The 24,875-nt window shown below is 39.8% G+C and overlaps 1 protein-coding gene across 7 annotated transcripts in view; it reads left to right on the top strand.

Annotated features, from left to right (window-relative positions):
- Positions 1-24,875, top strand: part of UGGT1 (UDP-glucose glycoprotein glucosyltransferase 1) — a 107,083-nt gene that overhangs the window by 14,525 nt on the left and 67,683 nt on the right. For all 7 annotated transcript variants that reach the window (XR_008522705.2, XM_024243409.3, XM_024243408.3 and 4 more), the window contains 10 exons: positions 2,317-2,447; positions 4,012-4,124; positions 7,477-7,651; positions 9,205-9,301; positions 10,330-10,408; positions 14,418-14,518; positions 15,249-15,348; positions 17,242-17,302; positions 21,412-21,503; positions 23,110-23,260. Coding sequence is in view for 6 of the 7 variants with exons in the window: in XM_024243409.3 (XP_024099177.3) it covers positions 2,317-2,447; positions 4,012-4,124; positions 7,477-7,651; positions 9,205-9,301; positions 10,330-10,408; positions 14,418-14,518; positions 15,249-15,348; positions 17,242-17,302; positions 21,412-21,503; positions 23,110-23,260 (1,100 nt within the window). In the remaining variant the exon portion in view is untranslated. The remainder of the gene's footprint in view (positions 1-2,316; positions 2,448-4,011; positions 4,125-7,476; positions 7,652-9,204; positions 9,302-10,329; positions 10,409-14,417; positions 14,519-15,248; positions 15,349-17,241; positions 17,303-21,411; positions 21,504-23,109; positions 23,261-24,875) is intronic.

Raw genomic sequence — 24,875 nt, 5'->3', positions numbered from 1 at the left:
TGCCTCAGCCTTCCGGGTAGCTGGGATTACAGGTGCCCACCATCGCGCCCAGCTAATTTTTGTAGTTTTAGCAGAGACGGGGTTTCGCCATGCTGGCTACGCTGGTCTCAAACTCCTGACCTCAGGCAATCCACCCACCTCAGCCTCCCAAAGTGCTAGGATTACAGGTGTGAGCCACCAAGCCCGGCCTAGTTTTGATTTTAGAGACAGAGTCTGGCTCTGGAGGCTGGAGTGCAGTGGTGTGATCATAGCTCACTATAATCTTGAACTCCTGAGCTCAAGCAGTGTTCCTGCTTCATCTTCCTCAGTAGGTGGTATTATAGGTGTGTGCAGCCAGGCCTGGCTAATTTTTAAAGTTTGTAAAGATGGGTCTAGCTGTGTTGCACATGCTGGTCTCAAACTCCTGGCCCCAAGACATCCCTGCCCCGCCTCCCGCCTTGGCCTCCTAAAGTGATGGGATTACAGGCGTGGGCCACCAAGCCCAGCCTGAATCTTTTTTTTGGCGATATAGATATGTAAAGATTTTAAACAAGCATCTGTAGGTTTTACTAATTTAAAGGCAACTAGAATTAAGTTATCAAAAAATACTTTATTTTTAAGATTTTATAGAACAAATTTATCAAAGTGGGTTTATAATCAAATTTGAACTTTGACATTTAAGACATTTTTTCAGTAAAAATGATAATACATATTCATTAAAGCTATAGGAGTATGAATTCTATGGCCAACATAAAAACATGTTAAACATTTTATTTGTTTGAAATATTATTTATATTTCTGCCACCCAAAGATTGACACCATTAACATTCTGGCATCATTTTGAGATATGTCTTATCTAGTTTTATGTAGAGGATGCTATTGCAGTATAAAACCTTTTATATTCTGCCTCATAAAATGTTAATATTTATATTTTCTTTTTTACATGGAACATTTTATTTTCATTATTTACTTATTTATTTATTTTTTGAGACAGAGTCTCCTCTTGCTCAGGCTGGAGTGCAGTGGCACGATCTCGGCTCACTGCAACCTCTGCCTCCCGGATTCAAGTGATTTTCCTGCCTGAGCTGGGATTACAGGTGCATGCCACCTCGTGTGGCTAGTTTTTGTATTTTTAGTAGAGATGGGGTTTCACGATGTTGGCCAGGCTGGTCTTGAACTCCTGACCTCAGGTGATCCACCCACCTCCCCCTTCCAAAGTGCTGGGATTACAGGCATGAACCCTGCCTATTTCTATTTTTTTTAAAAAGAGACGCGCTGTGTTACCAAGGCTGATCTCTTGAGCTCCTGGGCTCAAGCAGTCCTCCTGCCTCAGTCTCCTAAAGTTTTGGGATTGCAAGCAAGAGCCACTGTGCTTGTCTTTTAAAATGGAAAATTTGAGTTTTTTGCATGGATATATGTGATTCTGAAGTCAAAGCTATATAAAACATTATACACAGAGAAATCTTGTTTCTTCCTTGACCCTGTTCTTTCTGTTTCTTTCCTGCTTTTTATAACATTTTAAATTAATTTGTTTAGCCTTCAGTGTTTTTTATAGCAAGTATATACATATGTATTCTTATTTCTCATTCTTTCTCCCGGTTAAAAAAAAAAAGTTACTATGTACATTGTTTTGTGCCTTTGCTTTTCATTTATCCTGGGGATTTTTTCACATTCGTATTTGGATTTGTTTTTTTCTTTAAAATAATTTGGTCCAACTTTTTGTTTAAATGCTTCTTTTCAAACTTTACAATTTCATCAGTATTCTTTAATACTGTGTAACTTCCTCATGACACTGCTCAGTTTTGTTTAGTTTTTGGAGTAGTTAACATGTGCTAGGCATCATGGATATAAGGATAAATAGGTCATAGCCTCTTCCTCTGGGGACCAGAAGTCTAAGTGGGGTATAGATAGACAGTGAATAAATAATTTAGTAAATGATATGATAAGTGAAAGAGGTAAACAGAGAAGTGTTCTGGGATTGAGGAAGAGGTTTAACTGGTCCATTGAAGCATGGGGTAGGGATTGTGGAGACTTCCTGGAGTAGGTAATTTCACAGCTGAATTATTTCTGAGGAAGTATGTAGCTGTAAGTCATCCAGGTAAGTGGGAAAATAGTGGTCCAGGGGAGGGAATAGTTTGAAAGGGAAGAAGAGAGGAAGAGCCCAACTGCATTGTGTACTCCAGGGAATTTTAAGCATTTGATGAGAGTTCAAGACAATATACTGGTAAAACTTGCCATCACATACCTTTGTAAACACAGCTTTGTGCTTGATGAACTATCTTCTTTAGATATCTCTAGTCATATGCAATTACTTTGGTTAATGTTCTTCCTTGACAGGTGCTGATTATTTGTACTATCATGCAATATTGGAAGCTGCATTTCCGTTTCTGTCACCCCTCCAGCAGAATTTGTTGAAATTTTGTCTGTCTCTTCGTTCCTACTCAGCTACGATCCAAGCCTTCCAGCAGGTGGGTCCAGTGCTCTTAAAGAACAGCATTTTAGAGTGTATATCATGATGAATCGATAGACCGCAGTTGTCCTGGAATTGAATTACAGAGCTATCACTTTTTTGCCTGAAATTTTCTAGGATTTACGATTTTTAAAAAAAATAATAAGCAAAATTGATGTTGTCTTCAACCCACAGATTTAAAAAAATAAGAAAAAGAATATCTATATAGAAAAGAGACAGCAATATTTTATTTATGCATTGCAGCCTGGGAGATGTAATCTTGTTAAGCCAATGAGCCAGCATCTAATCACAGCCTGTAGTTCTAAAAGCAGTTCACAGGAAATACAGGAGGCAAGAAATGTTTAGCATCACCACAGGGATGCAGTCAGGAAAATCTAGAATTCAGGAATCGTTGTAGTAAAGTAATCTAGTTTCTTCAATAAATAAATTATGGAAATTTCTATTGTAATTGAAAAGAAAAAGAGGGACAGAGGAACCTCAAGTTAAGAGAGACTTAAGAAGAGGCAGTCAAAGATGTGTCCTCACCAACTAGATATTTGATATAAAAGCAATGCTAATTTTAAAATTATTTTTTATTATAAAACAAAACAGAAAAACCACTCACAAAAAATATATAGTAATGGACTATTATAATGTGAACATCCTTGTAATTTTCACCCAAGTCGAGAAGCAGGACTTGGTCTGGCACCATGGAGAGCCCTCCATGTACTGTGTCCGGATTGTGGCCACCTTTCGCCCTCTGAAACCAACCACCCTGTTAATTTCTGTTGGGATCACTTGCTTGTTACTGTATTGTTGTATTGCCCAAAGGTACATCTTCACACAATAAAGTGATTTTTTTTTCATTTTTCTTTATTTTGTGACAGTCTTGCCCTGTCGCCCAGGCTGGAGTGCAGTGGTGCAATCACAGCTCACTGCAACCTCCACCTCCTGGGTTTAAGTGATTCTCCTACCTAAGCTGGGGTAGCCTGCTACCACACCCAGCTAATTTTTGTATTTTTAGTAGAGACGGGGTTTCACCGTGTTGGCTAGGCTGGTCTGGAACTCCTGACCACAGGAGATCTGCCTGCCTCCGCTCCCCAAATTGCTGGGATTACAGGCATGAGCCACTGTGGCTGGCCTGTTTTTGCATTTATTGATTTTGTTTTTTTGAAACAGGGTCTTGTTCTGTTGCCCAGGCTGGAGTGTAGTTCTGTGATTATGGATTGCTGCAGCCTCAACTTTTCAGGCTCAAGCAGTCCTCCTACCTCAGCCTCCTTAGTAGCTGGGACTACAGGCATATGCCACTGTGCCTGATTTTTTATTTATTTTATTTTTTGTAGAGATGGGGTCTCACTATGCTGCCCAGGCTTAAGTGGCAGGCTTAACTGCCCAGGCTTGGGCTTAAATGATGCTCCCACTCCAGTCTCCCAAAGTGCTGGGATTACAGACACGAGCTACCACACTCAGCCACTTTACCGATGTTGTTTTGTCATAATTTAATCACCTATTTTGATTATACATGTCTTTATCTCATCTTTGGTTAGAAATTTAAAAAGTATGTATTGTGTCTTATGAGACAGATAGCAGCTGATGAACCTCCACCAGAAGGATGTAATTCGTTTTTTTCAGTGCATGGAAAGAAGACTTGTGAATCTGATACCCTGGAGACTCTTCTACTGACAGCTTCTGAAAGGTAGATTATGTGTTTGTTTATTTTCATATCAAGCATTTCCAGTGCTGCTTCTGTATTTAGTCTACCTTCTGATTTTCTCATCTGTTTTGTATCATTAGGTGTAATGGTTTAGAGTATGGCTTCTGGAGCCAGACTGACTAGATTTGAATCTCAGCTCCGTCACTTAAAATAGTTTTGTGAAATGTGGCAAATTACTTTCTTTCCTAATCTCATTTCAAAATGGAGATAATACAAGTATTTAGTATTAACTGTTATTGTTTCGTAATGACTGCATCTGAGCAATGACATAGGCTTTGTCATTAGCTTAGTAAGGAATACTGTGTGTATTAAAGCCAATGCCTGAAATAATGATATTAATTATAATATCTCTCAGGATATTATTAATTTCAGACAAAGGAGGATATTTGAAAGATAATTGCAGGCTTGATTTGAATATTAATTTGGTAACTAATGTACCAGCTTTTTGCCCAAAGGTAGGTTTCCTGTGGTAGACAACTCTACTGTGTATCATTTTGCTGACTGGCTAGGGCAGCAAGCCCTCTGTACCTCCTCTAATGCTGTTGTTAAACAAAACAGTGATCTCTACATGGGGTTGGCTGGCCCTCTCAGTACTGCTAATGGCAGTTAGGTGGTGTAGGTCTTCTTTAGTGAGATTGGCTGCCCAGCACCCATCCTCTGCCCACCAAATGGCATTAGTGCTTCTTACTCAGAGTGCCAACCAAAAAACATAGCGTGCATTCCAGCCATCTCCGGGTCAAGGCATGGACATTCAGAAATGGCTGCATGGTCATGCAGTAGTGCTCTCTCTTGGGGGAAACAAAATTGATGGCTTTGTAATTCCTTTAAAAAACTTTAATTTGCTACAACAATAATGCACACCTTTATGAAGAAAAGAACAACAGCGTCTCCTGTCTCTGAGAGGCGGTAACTACTTTTAATGGTTTGGCATATATACATACCTTCAGACTTTTTTCTATGGTTTTAAATTTATACATGTAGGTAGTTTTATTTTTATAAAAGGTATCTTTCAATTTAGTACAAGTGGGTTTACCTCATTATTTTTAACACATGCATAACCTATGTAAGACTGTCCCATAATCGGTAATTTACCTCTTACTGATGGATTTTTAAGTCATTTCGTCCTGTTACAATAAGGCTATGTGGAGCATCCGTATTCATGTCTTTACTTTCTGCTGAGTTATATAGTTTATTATAATAGAGACTGGTAGGTCATAAAGTCTGTGCATTAAGATCTGTTAATATCTTGATGCCATGCTTAGATAAGTTTTTTTGGGAAAAGTTTTAAAATTTATGAGGAAAACTGAAATGTTAAGTCCATTGGGGGCACAAGCCTGTAGTCCCAGCACTTTGGCAGGCTGAGGCAGGAGAATCACTTGATCCCAGGAATTCCAGACCAACCTGTGGAACAAAGTGAGACCCAGTTTCTCCAAAAAGTAGCTGGGTGTGGTGGCAGTAACCAGGCACACGCCTTTGGTCCCAGCTACTCGGGAGGCTGTGGTGGGAGGATCACTTTAGCCCAGGAGGTAGAGACTGCAGTGAGCCCTGTTCATGCCACTGCACTCTAGCCTGGGCAACAGAGTGAGACCCTGACTCCAAAACAAAAACAGAAACAAAAACGTCCATTAGGAAGATCATAGTAGTAAAAATAGTAGAGGAGATAGACTTAGTATAATTGGCAAGTAATATGCTTAATGTCATCCTCTGCTTTTTGCATTATTTATACTTATATTTTAATTAATTTATTTATTATTTATTTATTTTTGAGACGGAGTCTCGCTCTGTCGCCCAGGCTGGAGTGCAGTGATGCCATCTCAGCTCACTGCAAGCTCTGCCTCCCGGGTTCACACCATTCTCCTGCCTCAGCCTCCCAAGTAGCTAAGACTACAGGCACCCACCACCATGCCTGGCTAATTTTTTGTATTTTTAGTAGAGACGGGGTTTCACTGTGTTAGCCAGGATAGTCTTGATCTCCTGATCTCGTGATCCGCGTGCCTTGGCCTCCCAAAGTGCTGGGATTACAGGAATGAGCCACCAAGACCGGCCTATACTTATATTTTTAAGTAAAAAGCTAATCATATTCTATTTATATGGTAGAAAAATATACTTGGCCAGCCGTGGTGGCTCATGCCTATAATCCCAGAACTTTGGGAGGCTGAGGTGGGTGGATCGCTTGAGTCAGGAGTTTGAGACCAGCCTGGGCAACATGACAAAACCCATGTCTACAAAAGATACAAAATTTAGCTGGGCATAGTGTCGTGCACCTGTAGTCCCTCCTTGAGCCCTAGAGATCGAGGCTGCAGTGAGCTGAGCGATCATGCGACTGCGCTCCAGCCTAAGTGACAGACTGAGGACTTCTCAAAATATAACATAATATAACATATTATATTGGCCGGGCCTGGCGGCTTATGCCTGTAATGCCAGCACTTTGGGAAGCTGAGGTGGGTGGATCACCTGAGGTCAGGAGTTTGAGACCAGCCTGGCCAACATGACGAAACACTGTCTCTACTAAAAATACAAAAATTAGCCGGGTGTGGTGGTGGATGCCTGTAATCCCAGCTACTGAGGAGGCTGAGGCAGGAGAATCGCTTGAACCCAGGAGGCAGAGGTTGCAGTGAGCCGAGACCATGTCATTGCACTCCAGCCTGAGCAACAGGAATGAAACTCCATCTCCAAAAAAAAAAAAACCCCAAAAAACAAAAAAAAACACCAAAAAAAAATACTATCTTATATATATATTACATATATACATACTCAAGTTTTAGTAGTCATTTGAATATGTATCCTATTTTGGCCCTTTTCCTCCCCTTTTAGGAATTGGTAGCTGTTATTAATTGAGATTTATTTTATTCGGTTTTTTTTTTTTTGAGACAGGGTCCCATTCTGTCACCCAGGCTTGAGTCCAGTGGCATGATCATGGATCACTGCACCCTTGACCTCTGGGGCTCAGGTGATCCTCTCACCTTAGCCTCCCAGGTAGCTGGGACTACAGGTGCACGCCACCATACCCAGCTAATTTTCGTTATTTATTGTAGAGTTGAGGTTTTGCCATGTTGCCCAGGCTTCCTCTTAGTTATGATTACAGGCATCACGCACTGGACCTGCCAGTGTTTACATTTTATAGTTAGTATTTTTTATAATGTACTTTTGTTATTTTTAATCATGAATAAATAAGACTCATACCTGATAGTAATCTTAGTAAGTGAAAAATATTTAAGATCATATTAAGATGCTTATAATCTTTAAATTTTCATAACTGTACTTTATATTTTGTGACATTTTTAGTGTTTCACAATTATTTTTAAAGTTTTAAGCTTTTATTATTTATTTTCAGACCCAAACCTTTATTGTTCAAAGGAGATCACAGATATCCCTCATCTAATCCTGAAAGCCCTGTGGTGATTTTCTACTCTGAGATTGGCTCTGAGGAATTTTCCAATTTTCACCGTCAGCTTATATCAAAAAGCAATGCAGGCAAAATCAATTATGTGTTCAGACACTATGTATTTGTAAGTATTGACTTATTTTACACCTGTTTTGAATGTAATTTGCCTAGCATGACCTTAGAACATAAGCTAATAATCTCCCTCTTTATAAAATAATCTAGTTATTTGAATCCCTTTTTTGATAAATCCAGTAGTTTCATTGAGTCTATTATTTGCATATATGATCTGCTTTGCTTGGCTTTCTAAAGAAATATAAAACATGCTAAAAAAGTGGCTTGATAAAGTTTACATTTTATTTCAAAATGAACCACGTAAATAATCTTTTCCGGTTTTAATATATGGTCATCATACTATGGAACTGATTGTTGAATTCAGTTTCCTTTCCAACCTTTTTTCTTCCGTTTTCTCTTTGCCACTTTTTTCTTTGGTGGAAGGGGGAGGATTTTCTAAACAGGCAATTCATAGGTAGACTTGGTGTAATATTAAGCTTTTAAAGACTCTGTAATATTTAGTTATTTAAAATATTTATATGTAAAGGTTGTTAGCCCTTTAAAGTTTCTATGTCATAATAAGCTCAGTACTAAGTTCATGCAAAAAAAAAATAAAAATTTTATTTATTGATTTATTTATTTTTTAGACAGAGTCTCGCTCTGTTGCCCAGGCTGGAGTCCAGTGGCGCGATTTCAGCTCACTGCAACCTCCGCCTCCTGAGTTCAAGTGACTCCCTTGCCTCAGCCTCCCGAGTAGCTGGGATTACAGGCACTCGCCACCATGCTGGCTAATTTTTTGTATTTTTAGTAGAGACGGGGTTTCACCATGTTGGCCAGGCTGGTCTTGAATTCCTGACCTCAGGTGATCTGACTGCCTCAGCCTCCAAAAGTGCTGGGATTACAGGCATGAGTCACTGTGCCTGGCCATAAAATTTTAAATGAAAATTTGTACAAGCAGAAAGTTTTATCGAAGTCCAGTTTTTGACTCTCCCTCTGCCCGTTTCATAGCTGTTAGGATGGATGTTAACGTCTGAAGGGCCATCTTCAGTCAGGATGCTGGTGAGCCTGTGACATCTGGTCACTCCAAGCTCTGCTCGAAGGCATTTAAATTTAATAAAAAGCATACTCCCATGGGCCTCAAAAAACACCTCTGGGACTGAGACCTCACCAGCTTTCAACCCGGCTCTGTAGGTTCTGGAACTTCTTTTTCTCCATTTCTTATGGTTGGGACCATTGCACTTTCAGCTGTCCATTCATCTGGTTTTGCTTCTACCTTGGAATTCCATTCCCACAGCTGTGGCAGCCTACAACATGTAAAGAAGCCTAGGATTTTATAAGGAGAGAATATAGACTCTGAATTGATTTTTAAAACATATAATCAATATTTTAATGGTAGATAAGTGCTTTTATTACTCTTGAGTTTTTGGTAGGTTTTGGACTAAAAAAATTTGTTTAGTGAACTTTCTTAGCCATATAGTTAATATCCTTAACAAACAATTTAAAGATATTTTGAGGGCATAATCCTAGGTGATGGCTAGTAGATGCAACATTAACATGGTCATGCCGTGTGCACTGTGACATAGAAAGAGCTAGGTGGTAATGATGGAATTCTTGCTTTACTTGCAGAATCCCAGGAAGGAGCCTGTTTACCTCTCTGGCTATGGTGTGGAATTGGCCATTAAGAGCACTGAGTACAAGGCCAAGGATGATACTCAGGTGAAAGGTGAATTTGTAAAAATGGGACCAGTGTGCTTTCTTCAAATATGAGTTAAAGGGGAGTTTGTTTCCATATGAAAAATAATAGATTTAGGTGTATGCTGAACCTGTGTTTGCATCCTGGTTCTGTTACATCTGAGTGGGTGACCCTTAAGCAGATTCCCTAGGTCCCAGTTTTCTCTTGTGTAAAGTGCAGGTAATGATACATGTCTCTTCCAGTATGGGGGAGGAATAAATAAGATGTGTAAGGAAAGAATTTTTTCATGTACTAAAAAAAAAAACACACAAAAAAAGAACCTGGCACAGTGGTTTGCCCGAAAACGTTCAGCAAGTGGTAGCTATTGTTGATGTTATATGGGATTTACAAATAGCCATTTGTTTGTGACTCCAACGTGAAATCTTAAAGTATCCTGTATTTAACAAACAATTTTATGTTGTTTATTATTTCTGTACATGGAACAGTTTACTGTGGATACTTTCTGTTGTAATACTCTAGGGTTTTGAATTTGTTATTTTATCTACAAGTTTTAAATGCTATTTTTTCATTTCTTTTAAGCTCATTTTAAAGATAAAAAATCAATTTGAGTAGTAAAGCAGATGGAAAATAAACTACTACCTCATCATTCTGTTTTCTTCAATAGTTGTATTTAGGATTAAGTTGACTAATCATAAATTCTTCAGAATTTTAATATTGAAAAATTCTTTGTTCATAGTGTTTAAAACTATTAATTTCATAATTGTCCATAATGTTTAAATGTATTAATTTTGAAGTTTTTAGCATGTAAAATTTTCCAAAGTTTAAGGGAAAAATGCATTCTTTATCCAGGAACACAGGAGATATTAAAATGCATTTATTCTGTTTGTTTAAAGAACCATTGCCAAAGGGTAATTGTGATAGTCAACATTTTAAATGGTATAATTTCAGGGGTTTCTGATTTTTTTCACATTATTCAATTTTATGAAGTTTATGAGACTAGTAACATTTTTGTTTCAAATCTGAGCAGTTATTAATATGTATTTTCTATTCTTTCATAGGAACTGAGGTAAACACCACAGTGATTGGTGAAAATGATCCTATTGATGAGGTTCAGGGGTTCCTCTTTGGAAAATTGAGGTATGTGTGTTCTGTATATTTTGGGAAACGCCCTCATTTTCCTTAAGCCTCTAGGCTTTCTTGCATTTTAAGCATCATCTTACTCATTACTGTCTGAGTTACCCATCTCCTAATAGTACTTTATGTATGCAATCCTGTGTGGAGAGTCAACCACTTAGTTTATAGTACAGTTTATGATTTCACATTATTCTTTTATTCTTTTTTTTTTTTGGAGACAGTCTCTCTGTGTCGCCCAGGTTGGAGTGCAGTGGCATGATCTCGACTCACTGCAACCTCCGCTTTCCACGTTCAAGTGATTCTTCTGTCTCAGCCTCCTGAGTAGCTGGGATTACAGGCGTGCACCACTACACCCAGCTAATTTTTGTATTTTTAGCAGAGATGGGGTTTCGCCATGTTGGCTAGGCTGGTCTCAAACTCCTGGCCTCAAGTGATCCACACTCGCCTCAGCCTCCCAAAGTGCTGGGATTACAGGCGTGAGCCACTGCGCCCAGCCTGAAGCACATTATTCTTAATTGATACTATGGCTATCTGCCCACAGTTTAAGTGCATTTTTCTTGCCTCTCAGTTGATGGCATTAAGTTACATACCATTTTTTGATTGCCGTAAGAGGAGAAATTGAATTGTTTCACTTAATATTTTCCCAGGAAAAAAATGTATTTAAAAGTTTTTTTCAAACATAGTCTGAGCAAAAATGCAAAATAGGTATAGTAAATTTTATACATGCTCAATGGAAAAAACATTTTATTATTATTATTATTTTTATTTATTTATTTTTTTGAGATGGAGTCTTGCTCTGTTGCCCAGGCTGGAGTGCAGTGGCGCAATCTCAGTTCACTGCAACCTCCGTCTCCTGGGTTCAAGTGATTCTCCTGCCTCAGCCCCCTGAGTAGCTAGGATTACAGGCACCCACCACCATGCCCGGCTAACTTTTGTATTTTTAGTAGAGACGGGGTTTCGCCATGTTGGCCAGGCTGGTCTTGAACTCCTGGCCTCAAGTGGTCTGCCCGCCTCGCTCTCCCAGAGTGCTGGGATTACAGGCATGAGCCATGGCGCCCAGCTCAGAAAAAAACATTTTATTAGAATTTGCTTTATGTGAAAGGAAATGGTATTTAAAAAAATTCCATAATTATGTAATCATTTAATGAAAGCATCATCATAACCAATTAATGTAAGCATCATAGTATTTTATAGCTGGAAAGTCTTCTTAGCTGTTACTTAGTTTTTTTTTTTTTTGGGACGGAGTCTTGCTCTGTTGCCCAGGCTGGAGTGCAGTGGCACGATCTTGGCTCACTGCAAGCTCTGCCTCCCAGGTTCACGCCATTTTCCTGCCTTAGCCTCCCAAGTAGCTGGGACTACAGGCATCCGCCACCACGCCTGGCTAATTTTTTGTATTTTTTTTTTAGTAGAGGCGGGGTTTCACTGTGTTAGCCAGGATGATCTTGATCTCCTGACCTCGTGGTCTGCCCGCCTTGGCCTCCCAAAGTGCTGGGATTACAGGTGTGAGCCACCCTGCCTGGCCTGGAAAGTCTTCTAGCTGTTATTCTAAAAGTTGAAGTTATTTCCCTCATGGCTTGATAATTGTTTAGAGCCCTGAATTCTGCTTTACCTGGAAATTTTTATTAGGACATTGTGTGTGTGTGTGTGTGAGAGAGAGAGAGAGGGAAAGAGAGAGAAAGTGATCAAATAAAATAGTATATGCTAAACTCAGTTTTATGTACTTCAGCTTTGAGATTTGGCCAAGTGAAATAACCAGATTAACAATTTAGAAGAGATATCTTAGTTTACATTGAATTACATGTTGAGTTCATCCTACATATATATACATTTCTTCTTGTTTAATATCAGTTTTGGCCTCATTAGAATGTAATCATATTCTATTTTTATTTGACTCAGGCTTCCAGAATCCTTTTTTAAAAAAATGTTTTTGAGACAGGGCTTTGCTCTGTCACCCAGGCTGGAGAGCAGTGGCACAATCATGCCTCACTGCAGCCTGGACTTCCTGGGCTCAAGGGATCCTCCTACCTCACCCTCTCGAATAGCTGGGACTACAGTTGTGTGCCACCATGCCTGGCTAATTTTCAAATGTTTTGTAGAGATAAAGTCTTGCTATATTGCCTAGGCTGGTCTTGAACTTTGGGTTCAAGTGATTGTCCTGCCTTGGCTTCCCAAAGTGTTAGAATTACAGGTGTGAGCTACCACTCCCAGCTTCAGAATCTTTTTTCATATTTATGTTGTTTATGTTTATTTTTTGGGTAGCATTATGATTTTATGCATTCACAGCACAAAGGTATTATCAAGAATATTGAGGCTGTTTTACCTTTTGGACATTCAGAATAGTTATTTAGCTATCCAAAGTAATTAGACCTTTTTTTTTTTGTTTGAGACAGGCTCTCAGTCTGTCACCAAGGCTGGAGTGCAATGGCGCCATCATGGCCTGCTGCAGCCTCCACCTCCCCAGGCTCAGGTGATCCTCTCACTTCAGTTTTTGTATTTGTGGTAGAGATGGGGTTTTGCCATGTTGCCCAGGCTGGCCTTGAACTCCTGGGCTCAAGGGATCTGCCTACCTTGGCCTCCCAAAGTGCTAGGATTACAGGTGTGAGCCACCACGCCTGGCCTCATTTTTGGTATTTAAGAGTTTGTATAGGTTGAGTGTCTTTTTTCTGAAATGCTTAAACTAGAACTAGAGTTTCAGATTTTAATTTTGGAATATTTGCATGATACTTACCAGCTGGGCACCCCAAGTCTGAAAATCTGAAACCTGAAATGCTTCAGTGAACATTTCCTTTGATGTCATGTTGACATTTAATGAGTTTTGGATTTTGGAGCATTTTGGATTTCAGAATTTTGGATTTGAGATGCTCAGGCTGTAGTAACTGACAGGAAGTGGGTTGGTTGGACAGTGAACGGTCTGAGGGAATTTTAATTTCTGTATGTTGTATTAAGAAATTTTGAGTTAGCCGGGCATGGTGGCTCACGCCTGTAATCCCAGCACTTTGGGAGGCTGAGGCGGGCGGATCACGAGGTCAGGAGTTCACGCCATTGCACTCCAGCCTGGGCAACAAGAGTGAAACTCTGTCTCAAAGAAAAAAAAAAAAACAAAAACAAAATTTTGAGTTTATGGCATTTAAAAGAAAAAAGTAATGTACTAGCCATCTGTCTGTCTGATGTAAATGTTACATCTGCCCCAGATCACTTCTCCTTTACTATAGTGGAATATGCTATATTTAAAGATAAAACCCAGTAACTATGGTTAGCCTAAATTGTATTCATGTTACTAAGAGATGTATGAGCACGTAGGCTAAAGCAAACTCATTCTGGGGCTGGCAGCAGTTTTTTTCCCCTCAGTTTTACTTTGAGAAATTAAAATGATTCACAAAAGCATAGAGAAAAATTTACTCCCACATACTTACAACCCAGAATAGATTGCTGTTGTCATACTTGCTTTTCTCTTCTATAGAACTATTTATTAAGCTTTCTTTTTTTCCCAGTATAAGCCTTTTTTTACTTTAAGAACAAAGGAAAACAAACAAAAAATAAAACAGCTCAGTAAACACTGCAGGTATAGCTGAAGTCTCCTTTGTTCCTTTCTTTCTTTTTTTTTTTTTTTTTTTTAAGAGACAAGGTCTTGCTATGTTGCACAGGCTGACCTGGAACTCCTGGGCTCATGTGATCCTCCTGCCTTGGCCTTCTCAGTGGCTGGGATTACAGGCGTGAGCCACCACACCTGGCCTGAAAAGTCTCCTTTCTTAACCACTCTCAGTCTCCTTATCTACCTCATAGGGAATCACTATTCTAACCATTTTTCTATAAATTTTATGAGTTTTAAACTAGCTTCTAATTTTCTATTTTTTTTAAAGAGGAATAATTATACTTCATTTTTTCCCCCTATGTTGTAGAAAATTTCCTAGGGTTGGGAGAGGAAAACCATGAAGATAATGTTGATTTACTTCTTCTTATGCTCCAGGAAAGAAAAAATAATGAAAAGGACTGATTTTTATGTTTCTTTTAGAGATCTGCACCCCGACCTGGAGGGACAGTTGAAAGAACTCAGAAAGCATCTTGTAGAGAGCACCAATGAAATGGCACCTTTAAAAGTTTGGCAGTTGCAAGGTAATGAAAACAGGGAGAGGTCATTGGCCTACTTTTTGGCTAAGTTTTATGGCTTTAAAAAATGCAAAATTTGAATTTAATTGTATGTAGTACGTGATTCTGAGGGTGCCTCAGATTTTAAAGATAAGAGTGATTAATTACGATTAATCAGGGAAGAAAGGAAGTCCTTTTGTAAACAGATAACACTAGGTGAAAGTAATATATATAAACAAGTGGCAAGTCTTTCTGTGTGACCATACATAAACTTGTAATATGAGAAACAGGTCATAGTCCTAAGTTTCTATATATATACATTTCTTTAACTATTTATCTATAGAGTGTTAAAGACATGTCATTGTGGCAGGATGTGTGTGTTTTCTCTGTTCCAAAGAACTATTTTTCAAGTTTTTTTCCCCAACATCGTTTACTAAAAGTCTTCATGCTGTATTTTGTGATGTATTGTAAATTTAGAAAAGGGAAAAGGACTTGGGCCTGATTTAGCCTCTGCTATATGCGTTAGTTGTGTGCCCTAATGTTTTCACAGATATATCAGAAACGGCTCTACTGAATACTCCAGAGATCTTTGAAGTGAATAAAACCTGAAATTAAATCATGGGCACTCTCTGGAATGGTTGCCTTCTAAGACATTCTTAATTACCAAGAAAAGAGTGGGAAGTAAATGTGGATTTTGTTTTCTGCTTCTCATTGCATTAGATTAATCCACTTTTAATTATATTTGACATTGTTGCAGATCTCAGTTTCCAGACTGCTGCTCGAATCTTGGCTTCTCCTGTTGAGTTGGCTTTGGTTGTCATGAAGGATCTTAGTCAGAATTTTCCTACCAAAGCCAGGTAATGTAGAATAATGCTCTTCTCCTTAACATCATACCCAGTTATCGTCATGTTCACTTGCCAAATGAGGTAATAACAATATGAAAATTCCTAGAAAATTAAGATTCTTTTTTTTTTTTTTGAGATGGAGTCTCGCTCTTGTTGCCCAGGCTAGGGTGCAATGGTGCAATCTCGGCTTACTATAACCTCCGCCTCCCAGGTTCAAGCGATTCTCCTGCCTCAGCCTCCCAAGTAGCTGGTACTACAGATGTGCGTCACCATGCCCAGCTAAGTTTTTGTATTTTTAGTAGAGACAGGGTTTCACTGTGTTGGCCAGGCTAGTCTTGAACGCCTGACTTCAAGTGATCTGCCCGCCTTGGCCTCCCAAAGTGCTGGGATTACAGGCGTGGGCCACCACGCCTGGCGAAAATTAATATTCTTTATGACCACCACCACTACTGTTGCAGATGGTGCTCTGTGTCTTGAAGATGACAAGACCATGCATTGTGTGGTTGAAGTCACAGATTTAGGTTATGTTCTTAGCACTTCCACTTATTAGTTGTGTGACCTTTGCAAATAAACAACCTCTGTTTACCTCAGTTTCCTCAGCAGTGGAATGAGAATAAAAATACCTGCCTTTCAGGATTGGATGAGTCTTGCTCATATAACTAACTAATCTAGAGTCTGTCCCAGACCATAGTAGTTTTCTTCATGAAAGGTTTTACATATGTCATCTTATTGAATCTTGAAGAAACTGAATCATAGAGGCTAAGTGACTAGTTCACAGTGACAGAATAAGATTTTGTTTGGGCCGGGCTTGGTGGCTCACTCCTGTAATCCCAGCACTTTGGGAGGCCAAGGCCTGGCTAATTTTTGTATTTTTAGTAGAGACAGGGTTTTGCCATGTTGATCAGACTGGTCTGGAACTCCTGACCTCAGGTGATCCACCCGCCTTGTCTGGTGCCCAAAAAGGGGAAGTGGGCCAGGCATGGTGGCTCACACCTATAATACCAGCACTTTGGGAGGACGAGGTGGGTGGATCACTTGAGGTCAGGAGTTCCAGACCAGCCTGGCCAACATGGTGAAACCCCTTTTCTACTGAATATACAAAAAATTAGCTGGGCGTGGTGGCAGGGGTCTGTAATCCCAGTTACTCGGGAGGCTGATGCAGGAGAATCGCTTGCATCCGGGAGGCGAAGGTTGCAGTGAGCCAAGATCATGCCATTGCACTCCAACCTGAGCAACAAGAGCGAAACTCCGTCTAAAAAAAAAAAAAAAAGATTTTGTTTGTATGTTTTCTGACATTGCCTTCGATTCTGTAATGTTGCTGCACATCTCATAAATGCAAGGCAAAATTGTTTTAAAAGCCACATTTTTAGAAACTATTGACTTGAATGGTTCCCAGTCATTTTCTTGAGTCACTGAATAAAGTGTTTTGACTTCTGATGTGAGATATTTTATAACTAAGTTTGTTTATTTGGGACTTAGACATCATGTAGTGAATTCTCATTTAGTCCAGCTGCTACTTGAAGGTATACTTGAATGATTCCACCTCCACCGTAAGTGCTTAAGTGGGAAGAGCAATCTGCTGCCTTGGTGTATTCAACATTATCCTTTTAGCCTGAGAGCAGTAGGGATCATATATAGAAATGGGGTGCATATGTTTAAGAACTTGGAAACAACTGCACCTGTTTTATAATGCTATAGCTGCTACATTTCTTTGATTTTGTATCTTACAAAAAATATACACATCTGAGAAAGGAGAAATATATTTATCAATTATAAAGATTTAAGGTTTTTCCATTTAATTTTTTCTAACTTATTGAATAATGTGTTTCATATTTTAAAATATGGAAATTGAAGACTTTATATCAAATATTAAGCCAAGCACTCATAATGTTTTTATTTCCTTAGAGCAATAACAAAAACAGCTGTGAGCTCAGAACTTAGAACCGAAGTGGAAGAGAATCAGAAGGTATTCACCGATAGAAAATACTGGCCTGTTTTGTATTCTGTCTTTAAAGATAAGGAAATCTGAGTTTAATTAGCAGCATTTAACAGTGTCACTCTTCTTTTATCTAAGATCGTGATTTTTTCATTTCTGTGATCTTTGTATTTTTAGTTTTTAATGAAGGTTCAGTATGCATATAACTGAAAGCATGAAATGGTGCTACCGTGTTGTTTAGGAAAGCAGCACCCCTAACATGTCTCACCCCGTTCCTGAAGACATTCCGTTTCAACATTTAGCTAATTCTTCTGATATTTCTCTCCAGAATTCTAGCTTACATTGGTACTTTATTTTTCACGTTCAGACATTATGTATTGGCCTCCTATTTAAACAATGAAGTTTAACTTTCTTTCACTGCCTCCCCCTCAGTGTCCCACCACTATTCTATATTGGCACTGTTCCTGTCTATCCATCTTCTCAATACTGGATGTTGTGATTTTACCTGGTTTCGATGTGGTCTGAGATGGACTAGTTGCTCTTTATGCCCAGGGCATGCGGTCATCCTGAGACCTTCCTTTAACCTCCTTTGTTGGATCCTCTGTTGCTTGATTCCATGTCTTTTGTGTTTTTGGTTTATTTCCTTGTTTTGGTACAGCTCATCATTCTTTGTGAGAAAAGTTGCCTGGGAGGCAAATTTGAAATTCTGAGAAATCAACTTTCTACTTGTTTTTGTTTTTGTTTTGGAGACGGAGTTTTGCTCTGTTGCCCAGGCTGGAGTGCAGTGGCATGATCTCAGCTCACTGTAAGCTCCACCTTCCAGGTTCACGCCATTCTTCTGCCTCAGCCTCCCAAGTATCTGGGACCACAAGCGCCTGCCACCACTCCCGGCTAATTTTTTTGTATTTCTAGTAGAGACGGGGTTTCACCGTGTTAGCCAGGATGGTCTCGATCTCCTGACCTCATGATCCACTCGCCTCGGCCTCCCAAAGTGCTGGGATTACAGGCATGAGCCACTGCGCCCAGCCAACTTTCTACTTGTTTTTATTGATAGCTCGTTATCCAATATTGGCAGGTTATACAATTCTGGATTGGAAGTCATTTCAAAATTTGAAACAAGGCATTGCCTCTTGGAATTTTAGTTTCCATTGTGGCTGATGAGAAGTCTGAAGCCTTTGTATGAGATCTCTTAAGGATCTTTTCTTTGACTCTAGTTATCTGAAATTTCATTATATGTGTTTTTAAAAAAATCTCTGTACTGTTGGGTGGTTGGTGGGCCCTTAAAATCTTGAAAATCATTTCCTTTAGCTTTGGGAAATTTTCTTAAATTCTTTCTTTGTGTTTCTTCTCTCTGGTTTCTCTTCTTTTCCTAGAAATATGTGTTTATTTATTTTTTAAATGTTGCACCTCTTTGACTAGTTTGGCCTTTTAACTTTAAAAGTCTTTTCTTTCCTATTCTTTTCTCTTTTTTTAAAAAAAAAACTTTCTGGTAAGAGTTTTCAACCTGTGTGTATCTTTTTTCCTTTAGTTGTCAAATATTTAATTTTCAGGTTTTTTTTTTTTGTTCTTTTTATGGTGTTCCTGTGTATCTCTGAAGACAATGGTGCTTGTGTTTTCTGTCTGCAAAGTCTGTTTACTCTTAAGCTGCGTTTTTGGGTTTTGGTCTCTTTAGTGGTGGAGGCCTTCCATAGGTGTCTGGTGATCACACTCAGAGTGAGGCACTAAGGACCTGGTTGGAAGTCCTAATGATGTGGCTTTGTGACTGTAAGGTGTTCTGTTGTGACCATTTCCTAGGGAACCCCAATGACAGTATCTTTGTTTCTTTTCTTTTGGGTTGGTCAGTCCTTGTCAGTCTCCAGAAAAGGATCCGTCAGTCTTCTGGCTGGTGGGTGAAATCTGTTTGCTAGAGCTGTAGAAGCACAGTAGGGAAGAGCGTTTGGTGACTTGCCTTCGATTCCCCCTTATGTGTGTGGGGTCCCTGTCCTCCTTGTGCTCGATTTGCCATTGTCCACAGATGTTCTGTTTTGTTCTTTTCCAGGGAATGAGCCTTCATTTTCCTGGAGTAGGGGGTAGCACGACCGCAGTCACCTGGCTGTGGGAAATCAGTTGGGGGGCTGGGGGGTTTTGTCTTAAAGGGCTTTATATCAGAACTTAGCTAATGATCACCCCTTGTACATGTCCTGTGTGCTGCCAGTTCCTGAGCCTTTGGTGAGTTCCACAGGGTGACACAAGTTTCTTGTTGACCTTTCCTGTTGTTGGTCTAACATTCAGCTTTCTCAGGGCTGCTGGGACAGTGACTCCTCACCCACCTCTCTTCCAGCTTCCAAAATTTGGTGGCCTTTTTCTTTCCTGTTCTCTTTGTTTTTGTGGATTTATAACTGAAAAAGTCGCTCTAGTGACATTTCAGTAGAATTTCAGGAGGGAAAAAAGTTCTTATGTTCAATTCACTATCTTTACCCCAAATTTCCTTAATCTTTATATCTGAGATATTAGTGAATTAAGTACATCTGAGGGATAAATAAATGTTTCTCAAATGTTTTACTAAATTGAAAAACCTTACTGGGAGTTTTTATTTGCTTTTTAGTTTCCAAAGTAAAAACATCAAATTTTATCTTAAATTTGGGCCTTTGTCCCCCTAAGGAAGACAAAATTATACTATATTGCTGTTTCATGGAGTCTTAATTTTTTTTGAGTAAAACATTTTATTAAAGCATAAATATGTACTTTTTTTTTTTTTTTTTTTTTGAGATGGAGTCTTGCTCTGTCGCCCAGGCTGGAGTGCAGTGGCATGATCTCGGCTCACTGTAACCTCCACCTCCCAGTTCAAGTGATTCTCCTGCCTCAGCCTCCCAAGTAGCTGGGACTACAGGTGCGTGCCACCATGCCCAGCTAATTTTTTAATATTTTTAGTAGAGATGGGGTTTCACCATGTTGGCCAGGATGATCTCAATCTCCTGACCTCATGATCCTCCCACCTTGGCCTCCCAAAGTGGTGGGATTACAGGCATGAGCCATCATGCCTGACCAAAATGTATTTTTTTTTTTGAGACAGAGTCTTGCTCTGTCGCCCATGCTGAATGCAGTGGCATGATCTAGGCTCATGGCAACCTCTGCCTCCCAGGTACAAGCAGTTATCCTGCCTCAGCCTCCTAAATAGCTAGAATTACAGGTACTTGCCACCATGCCCAGCTACTTTTTGTAATTTTAGTAGAGATGGGGTTTCACCATGTTGGTCAGGCTGGTCTCAAACTCCTGACCTCAGGTAATCCACCCGCCTCGGCCTCTCAAAGTGCTGGGATTACAGGCATGAGCCACTGTGCCCAGCCCAAAATGTATATATGAAACACAAAGAGAGAAGCACACAAATTCTCAGTCATTCGTTTGATGAACTTTCCCAAAATGAACCCATTTATATTACCAGAGTCCAGTCCTAGAAATAGATATGACTCTATTCACCAGCTCAGGGTCAGTCTTTTTTTTTGAGACAGTCTTGCTCTATCGTTCAAGCTGGAGTGTAGTGGTGCTATCTCGGCTCACTGCAGCCTCTGCCTCCTGGGTTTGAGTGGTTCTTGTGCCTCAGCCTCCCAAGCAGCTGGGACTACAGGCGTACACCACCATAGCTGGTTAATTTTTGTATTTGTAATAGAGATGGGGTTTTGCCACATTGTCCAGGCTGGTCTCCAACTCCTGGCCTCAAGTGATCCACCTGCCTTGGCCTCCCCAAGTGCTGAGATTACAGGTGTGAGCCATTGTGCCTGGCCTGGGTCAGCCTTTTTTTAATCGTCTGAGGGTGCTGTGCACTCAGCCAGGGAGTGAGTAGATGTGAATTCTTCTCTCTTGGAAGAAATTCCAGTTCACAATTGATACACCTTTCCATGATCTCCTTATTTTTTTCTCTTCTTTTTAAAATCGAGAAGTAAAAATTGCATATTTTTGTGGTGTACAACATGTTTTGAAATGTGTATACACTGTGGTATTATCCCCTGTCTTACTTGCCATTGAATCCCAACAGCATCTTGAAGCAAATCTTAGCCCTGCCTTAGGATGCCAAGATTTGTACAGGTAGTGAAGCCCAGAAACAATAAAATTTTTTAAAAACATTCTCTCACAGCTCCCTAATAATTATTAAAATTTTTCAGTATTTCAAGGGAACGTTAGGATTACAACCTGGAGATTCAGCCCTCTTCATCAATGGACTTCACATTGATTTAGATACACAGGATATATTCAGGTATGGATAATAATTTTCATTCTCTGAAAGGTTTTTGTAATGCGTAGCACCTTGTAACATGTTCATATTGCCGTTCCTTCTTGATATGGCATGATGCAAAGTCTGATGGCTTACCAGGCCCCACTGGGTGGACGTAGGTAGTAGGCACATGCTGTGATGGGCGGGCAGGATGACATGTCTCCATCTTGTGTTGCAGTGTGTGTTCAAGGCCTGAGTGTTTTCTGAGGCTGTCCTTTTAGAAGCTATACTTTTCCACTTAACCATGGGAACATAGAAAAGAACAGGTTCTTTGGCTTTTGGAACAGTGTGAAGTACATTTATTAAAAATACTGCCTCTGGGCCTGGCACGGTGGCTCATGCCTGTAATCCCAGCACTTTGGGAGGCTGAGGCCGGTGGATCACTTGAGGTCAGGAGTTCAAGACCAGCCTGGCCAACATGGTGAAATCCCATCTCTGCTAAAAATACAAAAATGAGCCATGCCTAGTAGTGCGTACCTGTAGTACCAGTTACTTGGGAGGCTGAGGCAGGAGGATCACTTGAACCTGGGAGGCGGAGGTTGCAGTGAGCTGAGATTGCACCCATGCACTCCAGCCTGGGCAACAGAGTGAGAATCCGTCTCAAAAACCAAAAAAACAAAAAAAACCTGTCTCATGTGTCTCAGAAGGTGTTCTGTCTACATATATTATTTGAATATCCACTTTTTGGTAAAATGTTCAGTATTAAATTGCATTCGATTGTCTTCATGATTTTGGGGTGGATAGCAGACAGGTAGAATTCAGACTTTATTCATTTGTTTTTTTGAGATAGAGTCTCAAAAGAAATTTTTTTAATCACATCTTATTTCTCCTTCCTTTCTATCTTTTCTTTTTTTTTGGAGACGGAGTCTCACTCTTGCCCAGGCTGGAGTCCAGTGGCACGGTCTCGGCTCACTGCAACCTCTACCTCCCGGGTTCAAGCGATTCTCCTGCCTCACCCTCCTGAGTAGCTGGGATTACAGGCACCTGCCACCATGCCCGGCTATTTTTTTTTGTATTTTTAGTAGAGATGGGGTTTCACCATGTTGGCCAGGCTGGTCTCGAACTACTGACCTTGTGATCCGCCCGCCTTGGCCTCCCAAAGTGCAGGGATTACAGTCATGAGCCACCGCGCCCAGCCATTCATCTCTATCTTTTCTATCTCTCCCAGCAAACCTCTAAGTTGGGTGTGGATTCTTTCAGGCTTTTTTCTGTGGTCATATGTTTGCCTGTGTGAATTGGTACTGACATTGAAACATATATTAGGCATATATAATGTAGTATCTCTTTTTAATCTTTATTTTGAGATAATTGTAAATACACATGCAGTTATAAGAAAGAATACAGAGAGAGTAATGTACTGTTTTTAAAATCATGTGGTGTAAAAGTATAGATTTAGGGTTATTTTATCCTCAATTTGTGTGTTTATTCCCTTTTTTAATTTCTCAATTAATTTGGAGAAGAGTTCCCTTTTTTAATTTCTCAATTAATTTGATTTGGCATTGAGGTTGAACTGATACATTTTTTTCATGGTGAGAATATTTTTTAAAAGCTTTTTTTCCTAGTAAATACCTCTTTTTTCCCCCCCCAGTCTGTTTGATGTGTTGAGGAATGAAGCTCGGGTAATGGAGGGTCTGCATAGATTGGGAATAGAAGGCCTTTCTCTGCATAATGTTTTGAAGCTGAACATCCAGCCCTCTGAGGCAGACTATGCAGTAGACATCCGGAGTCCTGCTATTTCAGTGAGTATTTTGTTAGGGTGATCAAAGGACTTTCTGACCAGAAATCTTTTTTATGGTTTCTGATTTGTCTCTTATGAGGGTGAAGTTACTCCCACCATCTCTTTTGTTGGTGTGAAAAATTTATAATTGCTTATATGGGACTTTGTGTATGTAATAAAGTAGGCCCTTAAATGCTTCAAAAAGTTGAGTTATTGTTGCTAATGTGGTTAAGACATGATTTTTTTTTTTTTTTTTTCTCAAGACAGAGTCTCTCTCTGTTGTCCAGGCTGGAGTGCAGTGGCACGATCTTGGCTTACTGCAGCCTCCACCTCCCAGGTTCAAGCAATTCTTCTGCCTCAGCCTCCCAAGTAGCTGGGATTACAGGAGCCTGCCACCATGCCTGACTAATTTTTGTATTTTTAGTAGAGACGGGGTTTCACGATATTGGTCAGGCTGGTCTCAAACTCCTGACCTCAGGTGATACACCCACCTCTGCCTCCCAAAGTGCTGGGATTATAGGCGTGAACCAGCACGCCCGGCCAAGACAGTGATTTTTTTCACTTGAGCATGCCCCTGGGATTCAGCTGAACATCTCTTGGGAAAAAGTGTTTAGTTTGTATTTTCTCAATTGCATACAGATCTTGTGTGATGTGACATCTGTAAATTAAAACTACTATTGAAAATGTCACTTTTTAGCTAAGAACCTTCTTTAGTAGGATTTTGATATTTGAGATTTGAAGGATTTATATAGACTTTTGCCTGCCATATGATCTTTCTGAGCCTTTGTCTCGTCATTTGTCAGAGAATGTGGGGAATAGGGCTGGGCTTGGTGGCTCGTGCCTGTAATCCCAGCACTTTGGGAGGCTGGAGCGGGTGGATCACCTAAGGTCAGGAGTTCGAGACCAGCCTGGCCAACATGGTGAAACCCTGTCTCTACTCAAAATACAAAAATTAGCCGCGTGTGGCGGCGCACACCTTCTAATCTTAGCTGTTCGGAAGGCTGAGGCAGGAGAATCGCTTCAACCCGGAGGTGGAGATTACAGGTAGCTGAGATCATGCCACTGCACTCCAGTCTGGGTGACAGCAAGACTCCGTCACAAAAAAAAAAAAATAGAGAATATGGGGAATAGTGCCGTCTTGGGCAGTTGTGGTAAAAAATAAGATGAAGGGAGAGCTGATCTTATTTTTTCTTGGTTTCTGTACTGCATTCATTTTAGAAAAATTTTATTTAAGAGAAATAATGTAGAATGTAGATAATCATTACTTGAATTAATACTTGGTGATATAACTTATTTTGATGAAGACATTGTTAATGTCATTTGCTTTTCTGTTAAAAGTACTTATAAACAGTAAAAGATAATAACATCAACATGACATGTTTATGCAAACATAAAGGGACTAACAACCATAGGACCCATCATCATGCTTACTAAATGTTAACATTTAATCATTTTGTGTCAGATTTAATTGTTTTCTTGGAAAAAAAAAACAGTTTTAGTTGAAGCCCTTCTTTGTCCCTTACCAGCCACACCTCTCCTTCCTGAAGTTCATATCTTTTCTCAAGTTGGTGTGCATTCCCTTGTCCCTTATTTTATCCTTTTATTTTCTATCAAATATATTTTTCTTTCTTTCTTTT

Source organism: Pongo abelii, chromosome 11 (assembly GCF_028885655.2).
Source record: "Pongo abelii isolate AG06213 chromosome 11, NHGRI_mPonAbe1-v2.0_pri, whole genome shotgun sequence".
Classification (NCBI taxonomy): domain Eukaryota; kingdom Metazoa; phylum Chordata; class Mammalia; order Primates; family Hominidae; genus Pongo; species Pongo abelii.
Note: the sequence above shows the minus strand (reverse complement) of the source record. Positions and strands in the feature narration are given on the sequence as shown.